We start from the raw sequence: 26515 nt of genomic DNA, 5'->3' as shown, positions 1-26515 counted from the left end.
TTTAAGTTAAGTTATGTTAGGTAATTTTTAAGCATGCTCATTCATGTATATGTATGTATTAGTATTTAATTGTTTTAAATTATTTTAAACCCTTGTTATGTTAGCATGTTGGGCCTCTAGGCTCACTACACTGGTATGGTGCAGGTGAGTACGTTGAGGAGGATGTTGTACCCACCGGAGGCGAGGATGTATGAGCGGACATGCAGTGACCCCGTGACCGTGATAGATGTCTGAGTCACGTGCATGTTTATTTATGTCAGCATGCTACATTTTATATTATTTTTCAGTGGTTGGAAATTTTGAATATTTTTATGGAATATTGTTAGTGCATGCAAATTTTAATCATTTTATTTATGCAGTATTTTTAATTAAATATTTGACTCAGATATTTATTTTATTTTAAAGAATGCATTTTTATTTAAGTGTTTAATTGTTTATTTATTTATTTATTTATTTTAAAACTATTTATTCTGTGCATATATGTATGGGCATATATGTACATATTTTATTTAGTAAGTATAAAAAAAAAATATTTCCGCATATTTATTTATTAATTATAGAGTTAGGGTCGTTACAAACATAGTCAATTTAAATTACAACATGATTATTTATTACTTATTACAATTATGAAATTACCTCAATTTAAATATAAATCAAATTATTTAGGAAACAAACCCTAGAAACACAACCAGAGGTATTAAAATAGGCTAGCGGGCTGGGCTACAACCTACCACAGTCCACCATTAGACGGACCTATGCGGTTTATTTTTTAGACAAATTAGAAAAACACCGACCTAACTCATCTATTTTAGATGACGAGAACTTAACGAATTTACACGTAAATTGGCGAATTGGGGTAAGCCGACTCGTAACTTTTAATAACCCTCTGTTAGGCGAGACATGGGCGGATCAATAATTATTTGGTAGAAATTATCAACTCAATACATTTATTTTATATGATAGAATAGAATTGACCAACCAGATCAACTCAACTAATTTTTACGCTTCTAAACCAGGAGTTGGACCCACCCGAGATTGAGCCCAATCATCCTTCGCCTCGTTGAGTCCCACTAATCAATTCACAGCTCATGACTGTTGTTGCGTTTCTTTAAAAAATTTGGGAAAATCCATCAAATTCAGAAACCCACCACAATTACGTTGTTAATACGATCATTCATACATACATACATAAAATTAGATTTACGGACATACTTCGTTCGCGTGTTTGTGAGAACTGTGTAGCAGACAGCGTTGAAAATCGGCGATGAAAGGCGTCTTCTCGGCGCCTGGTGATTACATCTACTTCAAGTCTCAGGTCCCTCTTCACAAGATCCCAGTAAGATTTATGTTTTTCCAACATATTTTATTGTAATTTTGAATTTTGGATGACGGGCTTTGGGCTTTAGCTTCATTTCTCAAATGTTTCTTTTGTTGGTCAAATTCCGTCTGTAGTTCTTTACGTGCTTGAATTAATCTTTTTTAGATTTGATCTCATGCCTGATTTGGTCGATCATTTGGACTCAAGAATCAAAATCTTATCTTTATCTGGTTGCAGTTGTCTCACAATCTTGTTTCTTAGGAATTTGCTCCAAGTATCTAATCTAGTTACGGGTTCTTGCAAGCATTGAGATATTTGCATTTCAAGTTGTATAGAAATAAAATGTAGTGGCTTACTATTTACAAAGGTTAAAAGCTCAGAATGTGTAGTAGTTGGATGTATAGCTTCTTATTGAGGTACTTGGTTCAACATAATCATCTCAAACAGTTTAGAGTATTGAAGAAACATTTGAGACTTTATCCTATGCCAAATGCATAAAAGCTTCAGGTATTTGACAGAGATTTACTATTATCGATTTCTAGGAGCTGCCAATGCAGAGCGAGGTCTATGATGTGCTGAGAATGTGCATCCATGTGTCTCTAGTCCCGTGATATTGCACATGAACACTTCTTCTTTTGGGTGACATGAAGCGAGCAGATTCCAAAGCTTAATCCTGGAAATCATGCATCAGCTAACACCCCTTAACATGACCATTTCTGGCAGATGGGAAAATGGATAGAAAGCCAGCAAAGAAAATCTGAGAAATATTTATATTAACAAGCTGATCAAATGAAGGGCTAAACTAATTTGAGACATATTTTTGTTTTTTGGACATATGAATTCTTATTGCTTAACTAATAAATTCCATAATCAGTTTAATATTGTTGCTTATTCTGGAATAAGTGAAGCGTGTCATCGTTGAGAATAAAATCACAGTTAGTTCTTATTCACCCTTTTATATTTATGTTAATGAGGAGTGAGATCTTGCTATCTTTTGCTTACCCATAAAGATTCATATCTTCAAGGAGTAATGGAGTCAATAGGGTATAAATTTTTACTGGTACAAGGAATTTATATGTTCTCATAATCATATGTTTATGAGGAAGTCCTCTACACAGTTTGGTATTTATTACATAATTGATGTCGTTTGCTGCAATAAAATTTCAGTTGTGACTTTGATTATTCTTGAGCGTTCAATAAATTGTAGATATGATGTTTACATGCAAAATTTGATGCAGATTGGCGCAAAGCAATGGAGATACTATGATTTTGGGCCAAAAGTTGTGCCTCCACTGATCTGTCTTCCTGGTACTGCTGGAACTGCCGACGTGTACTATAAACAAATTATGTCATTATCTATGAAGGTAATAAATTTTAATAATTTTATGATCAGTATGCTTGTAATGTCCTAACCAGCATTGGTCTCCTGTGTGTAGCTTTTGATTGTGGTGGGGGAATATTGTGGGATTTGAACAGTCCAAGTTTAAGATTTGTCAGTACTGGTACTAGGTTAAACTTATGTAGAGCAGAAAAATAAATTTGTTTTTTGTTTTTGTTTTGTTATTTTTGTGCACTTGTTATAGTTCAAATGACGATCTTTTCATGGAAAATCATTTGTTCTCCTAGTGAGCTACTTGGTTGGAAACTCCTTGTCTGAATACCTTGGTATGATTGGGATCTCAGTGTTTGAATATTTGGATTTTGGGATAAATTATATTATTTACCCGTGATGACGTTTGATGATAATTCTTTCCATAATCCTGTTATTAAAACTACTTCGTTCTTTTATTTCTCATCTGTAAATGCTCCTCCACCTCAATTGTTAATGATTAATATCAATGATTCGACCTCTGAAGGAAGCCTCAAATGCACTTGAATGCAACCTGGTGGCACTTATGTCGTTCTATTTAAAAGGTGGCTGCTTACACTACACCAATGAGTGGACATAGTATATGATTTAGCGGTCTTTATAAAGTATTGGGAAAAGATCAATTAGATGTTTTGGCACTTCCTTTTCTTGAAAAGTCAGGACATCACATGATTTAAAAAGTGAACTTATATATTGAAGTAGGGTAAGTTATGAAAGGGAGTTTAAGCTCCCTTTGGATGAGACAGTCCGGATTAATGGAAGAGGAAAACGTATTTTATATTTGAACTCACTTAATATGCAAAGACACTTCCTTTATTGATGTATTACTGAAATACTTTTAATTTTTTGTTGTATGGCATCTCAATTATACTTGGGTAGTATAATGTCATAAAGTTTTCTCTTATTTCATTTGTCTCTTTACGTCTACTTTTTATTTCTTACGAGTTTCTTATTCTTGGTTATGGCATTATTTTTTATATTTTCAGGGTTATCGAGTGATATCAGTTGATATTCCCCGAGTGTGGAATCACCATGAGTGGATTCTAGCATTTGAGAAGTTTTTGGATGTTATTAATGTTCATCATGTAAGATTTCCTTGTCATCATTGCACTATATGATGTTGAAATTTAATTCTTTTCCTGGCTAAAAGGACTTCCGTTGGGTCAATTATTTGCATCATGTATTTAAGTGTTATGAATTATGATATGTTTAAGTTGAATACATGGGTTTGATCCAAGCTTGCTAGCTGTCAAACTTCTGGTCCTTTCCCATGCCCTTTTTCATGTTGAGTTGCTACCTTAACATGTTGAATTTGTCTTCCAAGTAGTGATATGAAGATTCTATTGGAAGGTGTTCTTTATTGTAGGATGTGGTGGTGCTCAATAGAATTCTAGCACGGTACTTTCTGTTTCATATTGAAAATGAAGGGACCTTTCTACTTTCCTAGATTGATATTATCCTACCAAATATAGCCTTGTTTTAGATAATTATCTTTTCTAGCTGGTATCTTTGAGTGTAGAAAATAATTGTGCGTATTGAAAACCATTTAAAGCTTTTCGCATTCAGTTGCCATTTCCATCAACATATTGAAATAATGATCGAATGAAACACATAGCCACCACTTCTTTTCAAGCTTTCAATTATGTCATTTTCGCTTTCAACCTCTTAAAGACACCCTACTACCTCTGCATTTAATGTGTCAGTTTTTTATTCTTATTTTTAAGTTTAGAATTTCTTTCACGTGATTGAATTAGGTAGATATGCTTGTATAAATTTCATTTTATAAACTTTCCAGTGAATGCGATGCACCAACAACGAAATGTGTTATTTTTAAGCCAAAGCAAAACATAACTGGGATAGTGAAGTTTGGAATGATATACAAAAATAATGAAATAAGATACCAACAAATTATCATCTAAACCTCGAGATGGAAGAATCATAAAAAATAAGGATGCAAGTGATAATTATTTGTACATAAATATAAATAGTTTGAAATCATTGATCTGGAGATGGAAATTTTTGGGAATTTTAAAATGGAAAAACAAATACTTTAATAGATGGTAATGACATTTGGATGACTTAGGGTTGAGAAACAAGAAAGGTTAAATATTTTCAAGCATCTGTAGGTTTTGTTATCCTTAAATTTACAATGTGGATTAGTTTGGATACAACGGTTTGTTGATAAAAGCAGGGATTTTTCTATGTTGGACTAGCATCTACAATCCCAGTCGCATAATTCATATCATGTCACTGAACAGATCTGTATGACCTTGACTAATTTTGAATGATCAAATTGGGGATGGTTGCTGAATTACATGAATATTGAATGAAATCAAGGCTGTGACCCTTCACTTTTACATTTTTTCAAACAATTACTTTTTCTATTTTCCCGTACATCAAGCACTCAACACCTAGTAAGTAGATGCTATTTGAAAACATGAGAAATTATCTCCCATTTGGATCCTAGTGATTTTACCAAGCCTATCCTCGATTCCTTTCTTGTTATTCATTGTCTTAGATTGACCGTTGCCTCCTCTCTTAGTATTATTACCTTACTTCTTGACAAACTATTTTGCAGATACATTTGTATGGTACATCTCTTGGGGGCTTCTTAGCTCAACTCTTTGCTCAGCATCGGCCACGTCGAGTTCGATCTTTGGTTCTCTCAAACACATTTTTGGAGACAAGTAGTTTTTCTGCAGCTATGCCATGGGCTCCTCTGTATGTACTACAATTTTCTCTCTGTTTCTATTCCAATCTGGTTCAAATGCTAACGCCTTTTTTCCAAAGAAAGAAAATATTACTAAGATATTTACTGATATCACCATTTACAATGTTACTGTCTTAAGTTTTCCCTGGAAATATTACATCATTCATGTGTCAGCACTCAACTGTATGTTCTCTTTCCTTTTCACTGCCCAGTTTTAGTATCTCTTGCAGCTATAGCAGGTTTTCCAGTCATTATTGCTAAATTTAGTATTTATTATAGTTGTGTGACATGGTTAATTTTCTAGCTGTATCTACTGTGACACCACTGATGAAATCAGGTAAGCAACCTTCCTTTACTAGGGCAATGCTACATAGACTTAAGAGTGTTTGGATATTGATGTTTGTCTCATTGAAAATTAAATTTAGAAAAATTGTGTACATAATTTTTGATGTTTGGATGGGCGTTTTAATTTTTCTTAAAGCACTTGAAAAACAGTCAAGTGCGGATTTAGAGATCTTGCTTATTCTACTCCAGCATCTCTAAGAAACTCAAAAAATAGAAAGATGTCTTTTAATCATTAAGGTCAAAATGTTAAACTACTTTCGCTTCTACTGAAAAATGCATGTCTTTAATGAAAAACTTTTTTGAGTGAGGTGCTTCTATGCACTAACACACAACTAATCTTTCTAGTATCCACTGTAGGGGAAGTCCAGGACATCATTTATACCCTTCTACCCTTTGGTCGCTGCTACGTGTGCTTCTGCCTGATTTTTTTACCTTTTAAAGTCTTTCACTGACTAATATTATTTGCAAGAAAATTCCTTCTCGTGAAATATAATATCTGAAAAGAACCCACAGTTTGTGGTCTTGAAATTGCTTAATTATTGCAACTTCAGCATATTTTGGCTTTTGAACCCACCACTATCCTCCGTGTTTTTGCAGCTGTTCCATCATCCCAGTTTTCAGCGTTTCAAGGACTTTCCTAGGCTTTAGTTTGGGACGATACTAAAAATCATTGGTTACTTTGAGGTTTTTGATCTCTATCCCATCCTTTTCTAACACCAAAAAAACATTCAGAATTTTTCTCATCCCAGTTTTTAGCTAGTTATAGTTGTTTTCAAATCCTTTGTCTCTTAATGCTCTCGGAAAAGTTTTGAATTATTACTTTTGACATTTGTTTTCTTGTTGCCTTTATGCATTTTATTTAAGTGAATGTTTTGTTTTCCCACCTTCAAATTATCTTGAAATTGTGGGATGGTCAGCTAGGTCTTAAATACCCACGTAATTATTTCTAAGATTTTTGAACCTAGTTGGGGTCTGAAAGGCTGTGGGCACTTTAATCCATTTAACTTCCACATATCAATGGTTTATGCAATTGTTGAATTGATTGTGATTGCCAGTGGGATGAGTTGTTTGAATATCAATCTCTGCAGTTTATTTATCCTATTGTAATTGGATTTATTGTGAATTCAATATTTAACAGTGTAGGTTGGACACCTTCATTTCTATTGAAGCGGTATGTCCTAACTGGAATTCGCGATGGTCCTCATGAACCTTTCATCGCAGATTCTGTGGATTTCATAGTTGCTCAGGTAAATATTCCATTTGAACCTACACTAGTTCTTTTACTACTTCTAGTCATGACTACTAGTATCTACGTGTACTTTCTGAGGTGTAGAGATTCTGATCCAATCAGGGTCTTCTACGAAGATAATTTGTTGATATTTTCACATCTATGGACTTATTGACAAGATGCATGTGAAAGGAAAAAAGTGGTTGTGTGCATGCCTTCAGCTGCAAGAAGCCATTGACATCAAAATCACCTTTGATCTTTATCCTCAACAGGTCCAAGTGGCTTGGGATGCAACTAAAAAAATATTTGTTATTTGGTCGGTTACCTACTGTGAGAACTATTAATTTGCTTGAGTAATGTTTGTTTTACAATATTTATAGAAAAAATTTCTTTTGATTCTTGAGATAAAATTTGAAATGAACATTTCTTATGGTGTGAATCTTAACTATGATGCAGGTTGAAACCCTTTCAAGAGATGACTTGGCCTCCAGGTTGAGTCTGACAGCTGATGCTGCATCTGTTGGGCCTCTTCTGCTTTCAGATTCTTTAATTACTATAATGGATGTAAGTTGAGTACTTAATACCATCAATAATTATGGATGATGAGTGCTTGATTTGGACAGTAAATTACCATCAGAAACTTATTGCTGAATTTAATTAAGAAATTTGGATGAAGCTTTTCTTGTTTAACTCCTTGGTTTGCAACCAATCTCTTTAGGGATTCTCAGCAGGGTAAATTTAGAATTTAAAAGTCTTTCTTCATACAAGTCTGAAGGCTAGAGAGATGTCAACATTTCAAATACTTGTTCGTTTTCCTTTCACATGTAGTATTGATCAGGGACTAATATTTAGAGGAGGAAGCTCTTATCTCCTGAACATTGTAGAGAGAGAAAAAAAATTGCATTGATATTCAAGGCCTCCCATAGTTTCCTGGATTTCAATGAAGAGAATAACGCGGAGAACCTTTCATCTATATTTGTTTTAAAGAGAACACAAAGCAAATGAGGATTATTATACCAAGGAAGACATTTTCCTGTTAGTGGTAATCAATAAGATCACATAAATTTGTGGACATTTTAGCAAATTTAATGAGTTTAACATTCCTGAAATGTTTGCAAAATCAATGATCTGGAAGATAAGAAACTACATCTAGTTTTATTCAGATTTATATCCACGTGGTTGTTATGGTGGTTATGTGAGATTGGATCGCCTCTTAATAGATCAACCTTATTTCTAACTTCTCTCTTTTTTTTTCTGGACGTGTTTATCCCTGCCTGAAGACAAATGATTTCTGTGCTATTCCTGTACAACTTAAAGATCAAGTGACAGAAAGATACCCTGGTGCCAGACAAGCGTACCTCAAGTCCGGTGGTGATTTTCCCTTCCTTTCAAGACCAGATGAAGTAAATCTTCATCTTCAGGTAGCACTCGGAAAATTCTTTCATTTGGGATTTGGACTTGGATCAAGACTATCGAATATCTTAAACATGAAATTAGTCTACGTTCCTTGACAGAATCATGATTCTGATTGAGGGAGGTGACAACATTTCAATGAATAGAACCTATTTCTTTTAGTTAGTGGGAGGAAATTATGGGGATATTTGGTATATTTCCAATGTTCCCGAAAAATATTTCAGGTAAATTTCTAGGAAATGAAATTTGGAATGCTAACTATATATATATATTTTATTGTGTTTTTGGAAATAGAAGATGATAACGGTACGACAGAATGTGTTGTAAAAGAATATAGGATGTCTATGTTTCCACTCTCCAGGGGAAAGAAAATAATTTTCTGAAAGATGAAAAAGTATTACCTATATTTTCTAGGTTAATTGCCTGTTGGGAAATGTTCCTTTTAGTTGAAGGTCTCATTCACCATCTCATCTTATTCAGCTACACCTAAGGCGAGTTGGTGTGGAAGCTAAACCAGATGTGGTCCAAAAAGATGTACCTGGTGGGAGTAGCTCAAGTGACCAAAATGATGGTAGACGTACCGATGATGCACCAGAAGACGATAGGAGAAGCCCTGAAGATGCAAATGAACCTCCTCCAGCATCAGAAGATCAGAATTCCGGTAATCTTGATAATCAAAGTCTCAGCAATACCCAGATATCCAATGACAGCATTGAATGCTTCAAGCTAGCATTGGCATCCGAAGTTCTTTCACGGCTATCGTGTGAGTGCATTGTTCTTAGTTTGCTTAATCTTCACCCAGGCACCTTGTACTTTAACCAGAAGTGTTCCAAGGAAGTTTAGGCCGGCACTGTAAATGTGTTATTTGTCCACTGTCACCACTTGTAAATTTTGCCGAGGGGAGATGTTTTGTCCTGAAATTTCCGTTCTTGTGTGATGAACGTACGACTGTCTTGGGTTGTATCAAAGTACATTGTGATTCAAGATTTCATTGCAAATGTTTGGTACTTGCAATTGTCCGTGGGGGCTGGGGTCGCACCCGTGTCCTGACCGCAATTGGTATGTCTTTTTTTATTACTCAAAAAAAGAAAAAAAAAATCAGAGTTTAGAAAATAAATTGTATTTCACTAAGCAAATTGGAGACCAATTAATGAAAGCTCCACTTTCCAAAATTTCAGGCTAAACGTGCTAAAATCTTGGATATACTAGATGCTATTACACATTCAGATTTAGCTGATTAGCTCGAGTTATGTGCAGGTCAAATCAATTTTTTAAAAAATATTTTGTTAAAAAAAAATTACAATTAAAATATTTTTAATAAGTTTTTTCCTAGATGTTTTTCATAAATTTAATTTTAATTTTTTTCATTTAAATTATAATAGAAGCTAAAAGATAGATGCTTGGAAAGAATTGATTGCGCAAGTAAAAAGCATCTATCTTGATCAAATTTAAACCATAAGAAATATGGCTGTTTTTGTAAATTCAAAAGCGAAACAGTAAAGGGAGAAAATGAAATGTCCAAGGCTCTCTTATTTAAATATACAAAAACAAGACATAGTATACATAGATTATTGAGATTTGATTGAAAAAATGTATCTCTGAAAACAGTTGGTGAAATCTTTCATTTCCTTCCTTCCATTAGTACTTTGGTGAAGAGAACGTGTAGAGACATTCGTTTATACTAAAGCAACATCATCTCGACACATCCTCGTCAAGATCGATCAAAGTAACGCTCTGCATTTTTCATTACATCTGAAGCAATGATTATGAATTAGTAGTCGCCAATCTATGCAGCTGCACTATGCTCTTGGTGACCAAGAAACCACTCGGCGGGCCACCATTCGGGTTTAATGGTCTCTATATTGATATCTTCCTGGTCTTTTATGGTCAAGTTACCGGTCCCTTTGAAAGCATAGTCCAGGTGTAGAAGCCCGAGACCACGAGATCCAAGTGCAGTTGTGACAGTCCCAGCTTTCTTTTGAGATGTTACATCAATCACTTCGGAACCCGGAGCAACCTTTTGCTGGACCTCTGAGTTAATAAATTCAGTTGTCATGATCCACATAAAAAAAAAAAGAAAAGAAAAAAGAATGGCTCGACATATTATCATTGATGAGAACTCACCAACTCCACTATCATTCAGAAATCTGAGAGGAATCAAGCGCTTTCGGACAACTCCTCGGTGGTATGTGCGAGCAATAAGTTCTTGGCCGATGTAACAACCTTTGTTGAAGCTAATAGCATTTAGACCAGCGAGATTGTACTCTAGTGGAATTGCCGAACCTGTAACGATTGTTTATTAAATAATAAGATAATGTTCATGAAATAGCACAACGGAATGAACTAATAGTTTTTCATATAATGATGGTAGGATCTGCAATCGATCCTTTTCAGTTACGGGAACTATACTTCAATGACTACATAGAAGAAAACAGGAAAAAACAGAATGTCACAGTGTTTCCATGCGATAACCTGATTTTAGCTGCCAGCAATACTAAGTAAACGCAATTTTGATTTTTGCCAGTCAATTAAAAATAATATATTTTAATATCCAACGAGGGAAAAGGAAAACAGAACCTTTTGGGATCTCAATGGAGCCTTCTGCAACTCCCTTTTCTAATCTCCATATAAGAAAATATTCTTCACTAGTTTCTTCATCCGCCTCAACGAGAGGTGCTGCAACAGAAGTATAACACTGTTATATTAACGAGGTCACAGATAACTTGTTAGGTAAACCAAAAGTGGCATACAATTAGAAACAACAATGCAAATTAACTAACTTTACGTATAGATGCGCACTCATCTTAATTCTGGTGTAAAGGTGGATTTAGCATCTGAAAGAGTCATGCAAATACTTGAATAGTTGATGACTGATAAATCAGTGTGCGAATAGTTGATGATGATGACTGATAAATCAGCGTGCAGTCAGCCAAGGAAAACACAATCCCAAAAGCCTTCTAGGTGGGAGATCCCCTCTTGCTAATAACCCCATGTTTGGTAGAATTTATAAGGGATATTTAAAATCATCGCATTCTGACGCCCATAGTAACCCATTATATACTATTGCACTTAAGCATTATAATTTGGTGCATAAATGTAATCCAATGCGTAATGCACCACATTATCAATACTTGCCGATGGTGGCCGTGTCCGTGTTGCCACTGCGATACATTGACTCCCAATGAGAGCCCCAATGTTAGGCCATAACTTATTCTGTTGTGGAACACATATTATACATATACACAAGAAAGTTAAGCGAGGAGGGGCAAGTAAGGCAGGTAATTCAACTTACGTGTTGTATTGGATGGAAAGATGCCCCTGCATCCAAGGCAAGGCAATCTTGGATCTTTATTCCAATGCCAACCAAAATTATTTCCTTGTGAAGCTGACACACCAGAGCGATCAACAGTACCACCCCAGCCAACAGCACCAGATTCCGATTCTTCTGGGTCTGAACCTTTCTTGGAAGCATTTCCACTAAACCGTTGCCAGCAAGAGAATTCTCCAGCAACGTCCTCAATGTCAACCTTAGACCTTAAACGGTATCTTCACAAGAGAGTAATTTTACAATAGTTCAGATGCGGTAGCAGAGCTGGAAAATTTGTATAGAGTTCGAAATAATAACTCAAACATTTAATGGAGGCGAACCATGCTTTTACCTAGATACGTAAAATATATGAATCTATCAGAAAATTTAAGCAGCAATTGCCACAGCTGGCCCAACTCTGGTTCCACCAGAGGCAAGTCATGTAATACCCCTCCCAAGGAAGATAGATATAAATTTTATGAAGTATACATAATTTCTTTTTGTGGCAGACAAGAATCCGAGAATCGGAATCACTTGCTAGATCTTCACCTATCCATCTATAACATTTACTAAAAGTTCAAGCTTTCCCTCAGCTATATCTCAGGCAGCACAAACATTCAAACCTGGCCTACTAACTAATTCACGCTACTGATCCACAACCTAATTCTCATAAGGAAATTTAAAAGAAATATATATAAATTCTTCTAAGTATTTTTTTTAAAAAAGGATCAATCTTTGTCTTCCACTTTTTCTTTAATATCACAATAAGCAGCATCTATATGCAAATCAGAACCATCAAAATCTAGAAAAAGAACTTCGTTTCCTTTAATTTGCCAGGTTTCCAATTTTTTTCCCAAACAATTGCTTCCCTCAAACCATCGGATCACGCCTTGGCCACTTTCTTGGTTCGTTTGCATGTCAAATAAATGAGCAAACTCGAGAAGAAATACCGAAATGCGATTGTGCGGATATACGTAATCTAACTTCAACACATTCTAAATCAAACTAATATTTACAATAAAAAGTTGAAGCACTCACTTCTTTAAAGTCTCCAAGAGCTCATCCGCGACAGACGCATCAACATCCGCGTAAATCTCAACCTCACCCGGGTCCGGCCCGGGTCCAGACCCACTCCGGTCGACCTTCTCATCCGGCCGGGTTGGCCTATACAGGAAAAGGTCGTAAAGAAACCTCCCCTGAGGATTCAACAATGCGGCGTACACCGTAGGCGACACAGCCACCGGCATATTGGGAGTGACGCTGTTCTCACCCGCGGGAAGTGGATTGCCGAGGCTCTGTACATCGTTGGTCACAAGCCCCTGCAGAAACTTGATGGTCTCGGGTCCTTTAAAACGGATGACGGATCTGGTTTCCAGGAGGCAGTTGATTGGGCCGGCGGCTTCGAGGGTGGTGAAGGGTCTGGTGTAACTGTACGAATTGGACTTGAGGAAACGGAGGGAGGTTCTGAAGAAGTGCATGTTGTGGGTTCTTGCAGGCGAAGAGAGGGGAGCTGAAGCTGATGGTAATATGGGTAGAAGAAAGAAAAAGATGCAAAGGAAAACACGTGGGAGGACGCGTGGTACATGTTCGACAGATTGTCTTAATGGAAACTGGAAGTATCCATCTTATTAATTCTTTAATTGCTGCCTACGGTAACCTTTTTAAGGGCGACTTAAAATGAATAATAAGTCTTGTTCTCGTGGACGTGTATTCGTGAGATGAGATGAGACGATTTATTTGATTTTTATTTATATTGATAATAATAATTTTTTATTCATCGAAACTAATTTAGATGTATTTCATAAATTTAATGAGTGAGATTTTTTTGAAATAATTTTGTTTAAGCTAACATGAGAGCATTTTTTCGATGCATTTCATAAATTTGATGAGTAAGATTTTTTTGAAATAATTTTGTTTAAGCTAACATGAGAGCATTTATCTCTTTTGTGTAACTATTTTTCGTCTAAAAAATGATGTGATCTAAAGAATTCTAAGAACATAGAAACATTTTTTTTCTTATTTACCCAAATCTAAGTTTGGATTTGGAGATTTATAGACATTTTACTTTTATTTTAAGAGAATAAATAGTAAAATAAAAATTCAATACTAAATTAGAGAAAAACAAACTCACATAAATGTAGTACTTATAATTTAGATAGAAATTGATAATTTATTATATGCAAAATTATATTTCATTTAATATTAACATGCATTAATATCCTGCAAATCTAGAGGTCAAGAGAAACCCATTTTTTCAAAATTGAACCGGTCGGTCGACCAAAAACTGGTCATTGACCAGTCCAGATTATCCTTAAAACCCGTTTTGATGGTCAGAACCGGTCAAAATCGGTCAAGAACCGGTCGAACCGGTTCAATCGGTTTTTTTTAAATTTTTTTTTAAATTAGTTTTTTAATTTTAAAACCTTAATTTAATATTTTATTATATATATACAAGATTATTTAGAATTTATACTTCATTAAAAATATTATTTTAGTAATATTAAAGTTTATTAAATTTTATTTTTTAAAAAACATAACTATAATTAATATTTTGAATATATTTATATGGTTATTTAGTTTTTAAATTATGATAAATATATATATTTCAATTTATATACATTATTAGGTTTTTAAAAATTTAAAATATATTATTAATTATATTATATTATATAAACGGGTTTTCGGTCCAACCGTCCGGTTAAAACGATCCGACCGATTGGATCGTTTTTTTAAGATAAATCGGTTTGATCACCAGTCCGGTTATGAAAACATTGGGAGAAACATATCCGAACCAAATAAAACTGCAACAAAACCAAAACCAAAACCAAAACAAACCGCCGGTTTGGTTTTAATGTAGTTTGGATCGGTTTCTGAAATAAATTGGTTTGGTTCAAAATTCTGATTAAAAAATCCAACCAAATCGATTTTCGTAAGTATTAAAATTAGATAATTCACTTTACTAAATAACGAATTTAGAATATTTAGGTCATGTTTAAAATAATCAAATATTGCATTTTAAAGGACAAAAAGTCAAACTTTAACCTCAAATCCTCAATCGTCTAAAATCAAACCGAAAAAGGTAATGATATATGTACACTGAGGGTTACATATGGGGTTACATATTGCACTTGAAATTACATGATTATCCATGCACTTTATTTGGAAAAAATCTTTCAAAAATGCATTTAGGATAATCATGTAATTTCAAGTGCAATGTGTAATCCAACGTGTAACCATCAGTGTACATGTAGTATTACCCAACCGAAAATCTAGCTTTGGTACCAACCATTTGATTTACAATTATTAACGATTTGATTAAAACCGATTGCGATTAAATAATTTTGTTCGAGTTTTTTTTTAAAAATAAAAAACCAAATCAATACGTGTTTGCACACTCTAACGTACATTGCACACATTCCTCGGGTAAGTTAGATCGTACCTATATAGGCACTGTTTTAAAGTAGATCTAACGGTGGACATTTATCAATAAATATGAGATCCATTATTTTTTAGTGGATCCCGCATATATTAATAAATGAGAACCTTTAAATCTATCATCGGATAATGTCTGTATAAATAAATTGAAATGAACCTACTCCTCGTAAATTCCCGTGTTCTTTGTCTGAGAGGGGAAAAAAAAAAAGGATAAGAAATAAAAATAAAAATAAAAGAGAAAGAAAAGGGGGAAAAAAAACCTAAAAGACATTATCAAAACTCACACTCAAATCTTTGTTCTTTAATCTCTCTTCAAATTCCTCCACATCCAAGAAGGTATGTCGTTATGCTGTGTCTTTTCGGCTTCTGATATACTTATTTGTACGGGTAAGCGTTTTCCTGTGTAGTAACTAGTAATTGCTGTTTTCTTTTCGTTTTTCCTTTATTATTTTTTTTTGCTTTTTTTCCATTCCTGCGGGTTTATTGTAATGGGGAGCATGCTTCATTTTGGTCTCTTGTGAGGGTTTGAACAGTGAAGTTCAATGCAGGATGTTTCAGCAAAGTGGACCAATCGGAAATGGAAGTTCTGGGTTTACTTGATTTTGTATTGTTTATGAAGTACAGCGTGTTGGAATTTGAAGTTGTAAAATTTAATTGGATGCGTTGTCTTTAGTTTTGATTATATTGCTGGGATGTGTATGATTTCCTTTTGTGCATGTTATGGTCTAATTTACCTTTTATATCACATGCGATGCACCAACAATGAAAGTTGAGTTGGCAGCAGCCACTGGTGAGATTGGAAGTTTTGATTTTCCTGCAACACACACCCTTGTCACTCGATTTAGAACTTGGTCCTGTTGGCTAATATTTTGGCTACAGTTGATATAGTAAGTAAAAATTTCAACTAACAGTAATTAAACGATGTTCAACAATGCTAAAGGATGTAATTTGTGGATTGCTCTAGTGATTTCTATTAGGAGAGATATAGACTCCATTTGCACTTGGAGCCTGCATCCTCATTGTCTTGTTGTACTTTGGAATTTTCACATTCACTAGTTTGGATTCACCAATTGCCCGGACTGTTCAGATGAGTTTTTTCACACATATTTGAAGTCATCATTAAATGACAGTACCTGTTGGTGATCAGTGTGTTTGTTTGTTTAAAATTTGGTTGGATATTTTTTTCGGCTAATTCATGTCACGAGAAACTGTGCGCAACATAGAAGATGTGTGTCTTTACTGGTTTACTGAAACCACAACTTTCTCAAGTGCTTGCGTTGTCCTTTTACTGTAATTTCTTTAATCTTGGTCTAGGTTTGGGCACGTTGTATTACTTCTGGATTCTCTTGAAATCATTTCAGGCTCTTTAGCCAGTAGCCACTAAATTTGTTTTCTAGTTAAATAGTTTCTGCACGACTACATTTATTCCAACATTGTGTTTGAGTAGATTGTCATTATTTATGAATTAAAACAGATCCCACCATTCTTTTGCTTACAATGTCAATGCTATGGTACATTTTAGTGTTATGAGATTTAAAATTTTCACATTATATCCAATCTCTTGGTGTTGTACTCGACATGGGTTTGATATGTTTAGCTATGCTTGATGTTACTGTATTATCACTACTTTGGCGTTATTTGTTTATTTCTCTCCACTTCTTTTTTCAAATTACATCTTTTTAATTAGAGTTTGGTTGTTCTGGAGTTAACTTTCTATGTTTAATCTGTAGTTTCTTCTATAGTTGCTTCCTTGGACGTAGGAGGTCAGATGGGCATGTCATCTACTGTAAAAGAAATTACACCCTTGGTTGATTCGTCAGAGACTGAATGCATAAAAGACCAAGTGAAATCAAGCACACCAGGTGAATGTCATTTAAGTTAACTCTATATTCTTTTCTTTTCTTTTATGTCGTTAACGGTGAATTTGCAATTTTAGTGCTGTAACTTGCATGTTTTTTTCCCATTTTTGATCCTGTTACAGATTTGCAGTGAATTTTCATTTTTTGGTTCAACATATATGTTTGTTTTCATTTTTTTATGCTTTGACTTGTATGTTTATTTTTTTATTTTTCATTTTTGGTCCTAAAAATGCAAATTCATTGTTAATATGACCAAAAGTGAAAAAAAATGCAAATTACAGGATAAAAAATGTAATTTTCCCTTTTAAAGTTATCTCATTATCAGTATTTTCTTATATAATAGTGAAATCTGTAGGTTTTAATTGTTGTAAGATAACACAAGTGTGAGTTTGACATTTCGTGATTATTTTGTGCTTATGAACGCCATCTTTGTCATCATGTTTCCATCTTGGCGTCAGGGCTTTGTTTTTGTCTCTAGAACTGCTGCAGTGCTTTTCAAACTTATTCATGTAGAGATAATTAATATAGAGTTATTTAGCATACTTGGTGTCTGGATATGCCCTCAAAGATATGTTTTCTGACATGGATGTTAACTGCTAAGTTTTAACTTTCATGTTTAAATGCTTTGAATACCTCTGGCAGCAAGTCCAAGAGGTAAATTAAACGAGGAAGCTTCTCACTCGGGGGCAGACGATCAACCGAATTCTTACGATGGTGTGGGAACTTCAAATAAAATGAAGAGGGCTGAATTGAATAATACCAGATATTTTGTTATTAAGAGCTTGAATCATCAAAATATCCAATTGTCGATAAAGCAAGGAATTTGGGCTACACAAGTCATGAATGAGCCTATTCTTGAAGAAGCCTTTCTAGTAAGATCTCTTAAATTTTATTCTTGTAAGATTATTGGGCCCCCTTTGAACCATTTTATCATAATCACGTGTGTGTGTGTGTGTAATACAAGGTTCTTACTGTCAGTAGCGCCTGATCGTGGGTGGCAATATATATTATGAATATAAATAATGCAGTTTAAGTAATTATGCAGAATTCCAGCAAAGTGATTCTTATATTTAGTGTCAACATGAGTGGCTTCTTCCAAGGGTATGCCCAAATGATATCTTCAGTTGGTTGGAGAAGGGATAATATTTGGAGTCAAGGTAGTGGAAAAAATAACCCTTGGGGACGCAGTTTTAAAGTCAAGTGGCTATGTTTACATGATCTGCCTTTCCAGAGTACTCTTCATTTAAAAAATCCATGGAATGACCACAAGCCTGTAAAAATCAGCAGGGACTGTCAGGTATTTTATTATTCTAGCTTTTGAAGGATATCTAAATGTGTTATTGTCAATAAATTAATACCACCAGGTTTTATTATTTTCAGGAGCTGCCTCAGGATATTGGTGAAGCTCTTTGTGACCTTCTTGACCAGGGAAATAATATGGTTGCTAGCTTGAAAAGGTAATTAATCAGTTATCGAAGTGAAGCTTTATTGTTCATACTTGATGGTGGTTGTTTTTTTTTTTTTTGGCATTTATCAGTGCAATTTATCTTTTGCAGGGACGAAGCCTTTGGGTACGATTTTCCTCAAAGAAGGTCTTATCTAGAGCCATTCCAGTCTAAACAAGATGAAGATTTTAACGAACCTCTAGCGCACATGGCACCCATGCTTTTTCCGCCTTTACTCTATCAGCATCAAGCTGAAGCAAGTGGATTTCATTTGCAACAACATCGTTCCTGTTTACCTGATAAATCATCAATGTTTTATGGGACATCAAATGTAAAACAGTCAAAACATTGTCAAATTAATGGAAGTGCAACTAGTAGCTTGAATAATTCTTCTAGAATTGATAGCTGGGGCTTGTCAGCAGAGTGGAGAACCCTTGATGGCACTCTTACAGAAGACGATATACTGGAAATGGTATAGGTGTCTCATCAAGCTTTGTCAATGAATTGCTGTCATGGTGCATCAGAAATCACAATTGTTGTTCTTACCTTGTAACCTTCTTTACTAGATTTCTGAAACCACTGCAGTGCATTGAAGCCTCTATTGATTTGATGTAGGGATGGTTTATAAATTATGCAAAGCTTTTCCATTTTACGGTGTTCAATTCTGTTGTTGTCAACTTTTATTTCTAGATATTTCTGCTGTGTTGTGGAGTTAAAAACATTTTTGCCAGAGGTAAGGATTTGAGCTGAAAGTTCGCTTGCTGATGATTGACTCGTTCATTTCATCATGCAGAGCTATGAAGAGTACCTTGAAGCCCATAACCAAAGCAGCAGAAAATTTCACCACTCTGTCAGTATGCCTGATACTTGCTGTGTTGCTACCTTGTGTATTAATAACAGAAAAAGACGATTTTAGTGGATACATTGGCTACTGAAAACTTAAAGTTGAAACACAGCCGTACATGCATGAATCATGATCCTTTTTAATATTTTCTCGAGTATGTTACACTAGTTATTAATTTTCCTTGTCTTAAAACACTCTGGCGATGATCTTCATGTGTACCCGCGCTTTCTAAAGCCCCACGATATTTGTAGTTTTTGTTTTGTTTTAGCATTTTTAAATTAGATACTTTCTGAAGTGGGGAACGGACTTTAGGTGGATAACCATGGGTTTGGGGAGAGAATTTGATTAGTGCAACTTTCAAGAAATTTATGCAAATTTAGTGATAAACCTTAGTTGAAATCCAAAGCTATCTGTGCCATATATTTCTATGGAAGAATAACTTTAAATTCTAGTACTGTGGTAAAATTGCTCTTGGATTAGCTTTCCAAGGGGCAGCTTTCAGGCTTAAATTTTTAATGCCTAGGACCAAATCTTAAGAAGTATGTGCAAATTACATCTGAGATGGTCTATATTGGATACAAACTAGTTTAAGTGGTGATCATGCTTTGTTAACAGGTTGGTGGACCATCTGCGAGCTTCCAGAAGTCATCATCTAGCAAAGAACGTTCAGATGAGTCGTAAGTGTACCAACATTTCACTCTAATTTCGAACAATTATCTTCACATTTTTTTATTATTTTTTTACTAGAATCATCTCATTAGTCTTCACTTATTTTTCTTCAACTGGAATCATTTAGTTGGTCTTCAGTTACCGACAATGGCAAAAGCATTACAGCCATTTTCTCAATCTCAATACTTGACTTTTAAACAGCATCCATGTAAAAATGAGGTACTGATTTGTAACTTGATTATCATGTTACAGGCAGTCAGCCAGCAGTTTAAAGAAACGAACCTACCGCCAATCTCTTGAATAAAGAGCAGGATTGTAAAAGTTTCCTGGTTAATCTCATGCCGTAATATTATCAGTTTCATTTCTCCGCGACACAGCCTTCGTTTGGGAGCTATTATTAACTTTTGAGCCGTTGAAAATGAAACTGATGCGTAATTCTTGTAGTATCAGTAGTCTGTACTCAATGATGTATATGAACTCATTAGTTTAGCTCGTGCTGTATCAATGAATTGTACAGGAAAACAACTATAATTTTGAGATGATATGTGACCTTTCAGTGGCTCAGATATCAAAATGCCAATGGTAATGAAAGGTCCGATGTTGTGTTAATTTTTTAGGCCCTTCTATTTTTGTGTAACTCGAGCTTATTCTTGTGGTGAATTCATGTTTTGCTTATAATCATTGTTGTCAATGATAATTTGTTGGAAATATTTATTGTAATGTTAAGATTGACCGAATAATAAACTTTTTGTGCTTTGACAATTACAACCTTGGCATGCTACAGCCTACATATTCCTCAATTTCTTAAAGAGTTTGTCGTTGTTCTATTTTCAATTCGAGTGGGTTTTTTATCAAACGATGTCACAGATTTATATCTATGAGAAAGGATTGATTTAGTCCATATTTTAGAAACAAGTAATATATAAAATCCATCTACAAAATTCATTTATTGGAGACAAGTGATTGGTTTCTTCCCTCTCATTGAAATACAACTGCTATTGGACTCCTCACTGAATACTTGGCAGATTTCCAATTCAGGAATCCTTGAGAAAACACATTGTCAACCTGATGTCTTGATCGGCTAAACGTCGTATTATATGCCAATTTCTGATTCACTTCCGAGAAACTCAGGACACTTGGTTCAACAGATACATCCACACCGGGAGGCGAAACAATCTCCAAGTCATAGGATGAATCAGCCTCGCCAACGTTAGTAATCGTCCTGGTATACGTCTGAGGATCTGATCCAAGAACGACGGAGAATGACGGGTAATTCAGTTGTGCTTCCGGTATACTGGACTCGACGAGGCAATCTACCTTGCGTTGAAGGATGACGCCAACCTGCCGGCTCGTGTAATTCAGGCCGCACAGGTACGGAATGTAGTCACCAGGATGGATGTCGTAAACCAGTCCTGGATCAGTTGCTTTCCCGGGATTGACATGGCCTGCGCCTGTGGCGAATACGTCAGCAGGGAGAAGCGTTTGATCCTCGATATGGTCACCTGCAAGGTTTACTAGATCAGCACTGGTCATGATAGCGGATTTGATTGCAGCAGGTGACCAATCAGGATGCGCGTTTTTTAGCAAGGCCGCTACGCCACTCAAATGTGGACAAGACATTGATGTTCCTGAGACAATGTTGAATGTTGATTTGGTGTTCGTGTTGTTTTCGACAGAGAGAGGCCAGGCCGCGAGGATGTTCACGCCAGGGCCGATGATATCGGGTTTGAGAATTCCAGGGCTGGCCAGGCTAGGTCCCCTGGATGAAAACCCGGCAACAGCTGGAGCATTGGCATCTCCAATTATAGTTCCTTTATACAAGATAGAGGATACAGGGGTGGAAGTTGAATTCAGATAGGCTTTTACTTTGAGTCCATCTGCATAACTGATGTGTATAGCCGGAAGATCATGGGCCTCCGCGCTGGTGGTGTATCCCATGTATTCCTGATTCAGAAGAACCATGGCCGCGCCACCGGCGTTCTTGACAGCTATTCCTTTGCGAATTCTTGTAATGCCGCCACCAATGTCACACAACACAATTTTTCCTCTGAGATCATCGTGGTTCAGCGAGTCCGCGGTGCAAATTCGTGCCATCGGATCGCTGGAATTTGCTCCAGGGTAAACAAGGGGCAATGCTGTTCCAGGGAAGTCTTTTGGCTGAAAAGCTGATTCACCATCCAGTTCCTCATTGTTTCCAAGCACCAGGGTAGCTCTTATCTTCCTGTCAATTGTACTCGCGCCAACCGTCAGGATCCACGGAGCCTCATTCGACAAAGACTGGTTGAACGGACCGAAATTCCCTCCCGAGCAGCTGACAAAAATCCCCTTCTCCATAGCACTATACGCGCCAAGCGCGACGCTGTCTTCATAGAAGGGAAAGGAATCGCCACCAAGAGACAGCGAAAGAATGTCCACGCCATCATCGATGGCCACGTCCATGGCAGCAAGAATGGCACTCTCTGTGCAGCCTATCGTGCCACACACTTTGTAAATCGCCAGATGAGCAAGAGGTGCCATCCCAACGGCCGTGCCATTAGCATTACCGAAAACGTTGGCACCTTCAACAAAAGCTCCAGCAGCTGTGCTAGCAGTATGTGTGCCGTGCCCGTCTTGATCCAACGGGGTTCCAACCACATTCCCGAAATATCTAGCTCCAATAATCTTGTTGTTACAGGCTGTGAAATTGAACTCACACTTCCCCTTCCATCTACTAGGCGGAGGAGGCATCCCTTTGTCGCTGAACGACGGGTGATCAGGAGATATCCCGGTGTCCAAAATTCCAATAATGACACCCTTCCCATAGTTGGAGCTGTCCCAAAATCCCAAGTTCTGATTCAACCCCAAGAAGTTGGGGGAGTGGGTCGTGTGCAGAGGGATAACACGTTCGGGACGTGCCGAAACGAATCCATCCTTCTGTCGTATGGTTTTCAAATCATCCGCTGATAGTTCAGCAGCAAAACCTGACAGGACATTGTTGTAGAAATATAGAATTCTTGATTTTCTTGTGGAGGTTTCTGTATTTGGCACTGGCACAAATGAATGGTACCATGCCTGTAGATCTTGTGAATATTGTGGCTCAACATGCACAATGTATGTTTGCAAATTCTCGTTTCGGACATCGAGATTTGTTGATGCAACAACAACCGAGCTAAGACTGTGTAATGAAATGAGAATTACAAAGGGAGGAAAACACATTAGCAGCAATAAGCTTAGCTTCATAATTTAATAATTAGTGGTTGAAAGTTTGTATAATGGTGAAGAATACTGAAACTGGGGACTTGTTTATATAGACCCACAATGCAGGCGAGGCCAAGTCGGACTCTTATAATTTCGAAAGTAACATGTAAGCGTATAATTTTTATTGTATATATAGCATTTTTCTTAGTTAATTAAAAACTCGAAAAAATTGTCAATATCGTTATTGGCCATTTTAAGCGAGTTTGATTTATAAAAATGCATGAGATTGGTTTCACTTTTCAATGCCATCTAAATTTTTTGCCATAAGGGAACTCTTACGCAAGATTCACGACTTTTGGGTGTTCCAAACTTTAAAATAAACAATGAATTAACCTTTTTTGTGTATGAGAAATTAGTTCAAATGTCCTAATCATTGATTTATAAAGCCTCATGATTAATGTCGTTTTCTTTGTGGCCTGTAAGATTCTGTGGTGCCACAAGTTCTTTTCTTCATTTGTCAAAAATTAATTTGCCAATTTCCTTTCAGTTTTCTAACATATTATCACATCTTTAATCAATTTTTACATAAAGTTTGCATGCCTAAGATTAGTATTTGTTTCTATAAACAATTGTTTGATTACGTGTTCAAGAAATGTTCTCATCTTTGTCAACTTGCCGTTTTTTCTCGTTAGAATACGTTCATTACTTGTGATTTTTAATTTTTTATCCTTTAAAAATTAATGTCATACAAAAACTTGGGTTATGCTTAGAATGAGTGGGTTTCAAATTCTTCGACTTGTTTGGATGAACTTAAGTTAAGTGAATTTTATGTTAGATCAATTATATTATATGGGCTTATATGTGAATAATTATGCATTGTGGGCTGTCAATTAAGTTAAGTCCAAAAATAAAGTGATCAATTAAAGTTTTTAAGTTATTGAACTTTAATGTATCTAATACGACGTGGGCCTTTGATGTGTAGAGACTAAAAATATAATTTTTGTTTTTGTGATGGGCTGAAACAGAAATAATAGAGATAATTAACAGAATTATCTATATAACGTGGTTATGGTCTCCAGATTAATAGAACCAGAGAGAAAACAAAAGGGCTCTCAGGATGAACGCGTAGATCTGGAAGATCAACCCGTCGTTCTCTACAAGATTTCTACAGATTTAAGACCATGGCTTCAGGTATGCTTCCGCTTTAAGTTTTTCAGATTAATCTTAATGATTTCTACAGATTTAAGACCATGGCTTCAGGTATGCTTCCGCTTTAAGTTTTTCAGATTAATCTTAATGATTTGCATGACGATTCTGGCTATAATTTTATGGATTTTATATTTTCAACAAGTGGTATCAGAGTCACTCATCTTTAAATCATTAAGATGTATTTTATATTCGATTTGGTTTAATCGAAAACAAAATATGATTATTTTGAATGAAATTCGAATTTTTCAGTCCAGAATATTTTTTTTTTAATTTTATTTTCGGATTTATTTTTAAAAAAAAACTGGAAAAGTTCGAATTTCCCGATTAGGGTTCAGGGGCCGCCGGAATTGATGTAAATCGGCTGGATTTCAGGCCGTTTCCGGCGGCGGAGTATGAGGCGTTTTGTTGCCCATGAACAGACGCCCAAAACAGCACCATTTATTCGCCGGTTTCCGTCGCATAATCGCCGGATTTCGAAGCCAAAGCTTCGACAGTCAAAGTCGCGAGCTTCAAATACTTCGGGGCGAAATTTCCGGCCGATAAAGCAACGATCGGGACAGGTGATGGCACGCTGGTGATCGCCTCCACGTGTTCTGTCTCTGTCCGGTCGGAATTGGTCGGATTACGGGCGGCGGCGGCAATGGTTGAGGAAGGAGATGGGTTAGGGTTTTCTTTTTTTTTTTTGGTAATTTTCGAAAAAATACTGTAATTTCAGATTTGAGAAAATTTTCTGACCCATCAAATATTTTTGGATAAAGTTTAATTTAGTTATAAATCCAATATTTTATTTTTGGGTTTAAGGTTTAAGGTTTAAATATTCAATTTATTCAAATAATGATAAGATTTATTTTATATATTTTAAAATAAATTAATTGAAACATGATGTTTCCAAAGTGACATTTCTTGTGGATTTTAATTTATTTTGAAATATAAAAAGTTTTTTGCGTATGTAATCTTTATAAGTATTATTCGGCTCAAAGAAAGTTTAATATTTAATATTATTACATATGCATGTGTGGTGGTAAACATGTGACAGTTATTTGGTTTTATGTAAATAATAAATCGGCCCAATTGATGATTTTTATTTGACATAATATTTATTGTCAGTGTTTGACTACTATGTCAGGATATCCCTTACAAGTTAATATTTTGTCATAAAATATTAATGGAGTTATCGGTATTCTGTAATGAGGTTTACATTATTTGAATTTATTGATTATTTTATATGGATATTTGTTGAGCATGTAATATTTTTTTATTTTTTGTTCTCTGGCTTCAGATTTAATTCATGTGAATATCAGTTCCAACATCAATTCAATTCCTATGTTAAATGGCTCAAACTTCAAATCATGGCAAGAGAATTTGCTTATAGTTCTCGGAGTCATGGATCTAGATCTTGCGATAAGGGTAGACCGTCCTCCTGCTCTTACTGATAAGAGTACCTCTGATGATAAGAGGGAGTTTGAAAAGTGGGAGAGGTCGAATCGCATGTGTCTGATGATTATGAAGAAAGCTATTCCGGAAACATTCGGGGCACGATGTCTAGTGACATCACTACAACAAAAGATTTCCTTACAGATATTGAAAAGAGGTTTGTCAAGAATGAAAAGGCTGAAATTGGTACACTCTTGGCAAATCTCATTTCAATGAGGTATAAGGGTAAAGGCAATATCCGGGAGTACATTATGGAAATGTCTCATCTTGCTTCAAAATTGAAAGCACTTAAGCTTGAACTCTTTGAGGACTTGCGCATTTGGTTTTGTTATCTCTTCCTCAACAGTTTAACCAGTTTAAGGTGAGCTATAACTCTCAGAAAGAGACTTGGTCTCTGAATGAGCTCATCTCACACTGTGTTCAGGAAGAGGAAAGGTTGAAGCAAGATAAGACAGAAAGTGCTCATTTCGCCTCTACCTCAAAAACCAAGGACAAAGGAAATAAAAAGAAGGAAGCTGCAGTTACACAACCTCTAAAGAAACAAAAGAAGGATCCTAGTGATTCTCAAAGTACTGCATGTTTCTTTTGTGGTGGTAAAGGGCATATGAAGAGGCATTGCAGTAATTATCACGCTTGGCGTGCTAATAAAGGTATGTTTTTTAATATGGTTTGTTCTGAAATTAATTTAATTTCAGTGCCTAGACACATGTGGTGGATAGATTCTGGTGCAACAACTCACATCAGTGTGTCTAT

General features: G+C 35.6%; 4 protein-coding genes across 9 annotated transcripts; 2 read left to right on the top strand and 2 right to left on the bottom strand.

Annotated features, from left to right (window-relative positions):
* Positions 1 to 1031: 1031 nt before the first annotated feature.
* On the top strand, positions 1032 to 9392 carry LOC140873730 (uncharacterized). 2 transcript variants are annotated; one of them, XM_073276959.1, is made up of 8 exons: positions 1032 to 1336; positions 1861 to 2682; positions 3674 to 3772; positions 5266 to 5408; positions 6881 to 6989; positions 7427 to 7534; positions 8251 to 8391; positions 8864 to 9392. In XM_073276959.1, the coding sequence occupies exons 2-8, from the start codon at positions 2410 to 2412 to the stop codon at positions 9224 to 9226; spliced, it is 1236 nt and encodes a 411-aa protein (XP_073133060.1). In that variant the 5' UTR covers positions 1032 to 1336; positions 1861 to 2409; the 3' UTR covers positions 9227 to 9392. The 2 variants fall into 2 exon arrangements, with proteins under 2 accessions (XP_073133060.1, XP_073133061.1); XM_073276960.1 differs by having other exon boundaries at positions 1033 to 1336; positions 2557 to 2682.
* A 498-nt stretch (positions 9393 to 9890) lies between these two features.
* LOC140873759 (putative transferase At4g12130, mitochondrial) lies at positions 9891 to 13333 on the bottom strand. The gene is made up of 5 exons (XM_073277001.1): positions 12729 to 13333; positions 11676 to 11929; positions 10961 to 11059; positions 10508 to 10666; positions 9891 to 10414 (listed from the first exon to the last, which is right to left on the bottom strand). Exons 1-5 carry the CDS (start codon positions 13166 to 13168, stop codon positions 10170 to 10172), a joined length of 1197 nt encoding a protein of 398 aa, XP_073133102.1. The 5' UTR covers positions 13169 to 13333; the 3' UTR covers positions 9891 to 10169.
* A 1994-nt stretch (positions 13334 to 15327) lies between these two features.
* On the top strand, positions 15328 to 20622 carry LOC140873643 (uncharacterized). Of its 5 annotated transcripts, none has more exons than XM_073276841.1 (9): positions 15328 to 15461; positions 16856 to 16987; positions 17627 to 17856; positions 18030 to 18281; positions 18365 to 18441; positions 18541 to 18901; positions 19223 to 19279; positions 19889 to 19950; positions 20195 to 20621. In XM_073276841.1, exons 2-9 carry the CDS (start codon positions 16894 to 16896, stop codon positions 20244 to 20246), a joined length of 1185 nt encoding a protein of 394 aa, XP_073132942.1. In that variant the 5' UTR covers positions 15328 to 15461; positions 16856 to 16893; the 3' UTR covers positions 20247 to 20621. The 5 variants fall into 5 exon arrangements, with proteins under 5 accessions (XP_073132942.1, XP_073132940.1, XP_073132941.1 ...); XM_073276839.1 differs by having other exon boundaries at positions 15392 to 15512; XM_073276843.1 differs by lacking the exon at positions 15328 to 15461 and adding an exon at positions 15521 to 16012 and having other exon boundaries at positions 16868 to 16987; positions 20195 to 20622.
* A 295-nt stretch (positions 20623 to 20917) lies between these two features.
* On the bottom strand, positions 20918 to 23137 carry LOC140873698 (subtilisin-like protease). The gene has a single exon (XM_073276916.1). The coding sequence runs from the start codon at positions 23135 to 23137 to the stop codon at positions 20921 to 20923; it is 2217 nt and encodes a 738-aa protein (XP_073133017.1). The 3' UTR covers positions 20918 to 20920.
* Between the last annotated feature and the right edge of the window lie 3378 nt (positions 23138 to 26515).

Source organism: Henckelia pumila, unplaced genomic scaffold, assembly GCF_033568475.1.
Source record: "Henckelia pumila isolate YLH828 unplaced genomic scaffold, ASM3356847v2 CTG_80:::fragment_1, whole genome shotgun sequence".
NCBI classification, from domain to species: Eukaryota; Viridiplantae; Streptophyta; class Magnoliopsida; order Lamiales; family Gesneriaceae; genus Henckelia; species Henckelia pumila.
The sequence above is the reverse complement of the archived record's forward strand: the minus strand, read 5'-3'. Positions and strand labels throughout refer to the sequence as shown.

Excerpts from the sequence above, each read along its gene's own strand:
- LOC140873730 (XM_073276959.1), top strand. The coding sequence starts at position 2,410 with ATGTTTATGAGGAAGTCCTCTACACAGTTTGGTATTTATTACATAATT. Across the intron at positions 3,773-5,265 it reads ATGTTATTAATGTTCATCAT|ATACATTTGTATGGTACATC; the intron begins GTAAGATTTCCT and ends ACTATTTTGCAG. Across the intron at positions 5,409-6,880 it reads GCTATGCCATGGGCTCCTCT|TGTAGGTTGGACACCTTCAT; the intron begins GTATGTACTACA and ends AATATTTAACAG.
- LOC140873759 (XM_073277001.1), bottom strand. The coding sequence starts at position 13,168 with ATGCACTTCTTCAGAACCTCCCTCCGTTTCCTCAAGTCCAATTCGTAC. Across the intron at positions 11,060-11,675 it reads CTTTCCATCCAATACAACAC|CACCTCTCGTTGAGGCGGAT; the intron begins GTAAGTTGAATT and ends CTTCTGTTGCAG. Across the intron at positions 10,415-10,507 it reads TCTGAATGATAGTGGAGTTG|AGGTCCAGCAAAAGGTTGCT; the intron begins GTGAGTTCTCAT and ends TTATTAACTCAG.
- LOC140873643 (XM_073276839.1), top strand. The coding sequence starts at position 15,464 with ATGTCGTTATGCTGTGTCTTTTCGGCTTCTGATATACTTATTTGTACG. Across the intron at positions 15,513-16,855 it reads TGATATACTTATTTGTACGG|TTTCTTCTATAGTTGCTTCC; the intron begins GTAAGCGTTTTC and ends TTTAATCTGTAG. Across the intron at positions 18,442-18,540 it reads ATGGTTGCTAGCTTGAAAAG|GGACGAAGCCTTTGGGTACG; the intron begins GTAATTAATCAG and ends TATCTTTTGCAG.
- LOC140873698 (XM_073276916.1), bottom strand. The coding sequence starts at position 23,137 with ATGTGTTTTCCTCCCTTTGTAATTCTCATTTCATTACACAGTCTTAGC.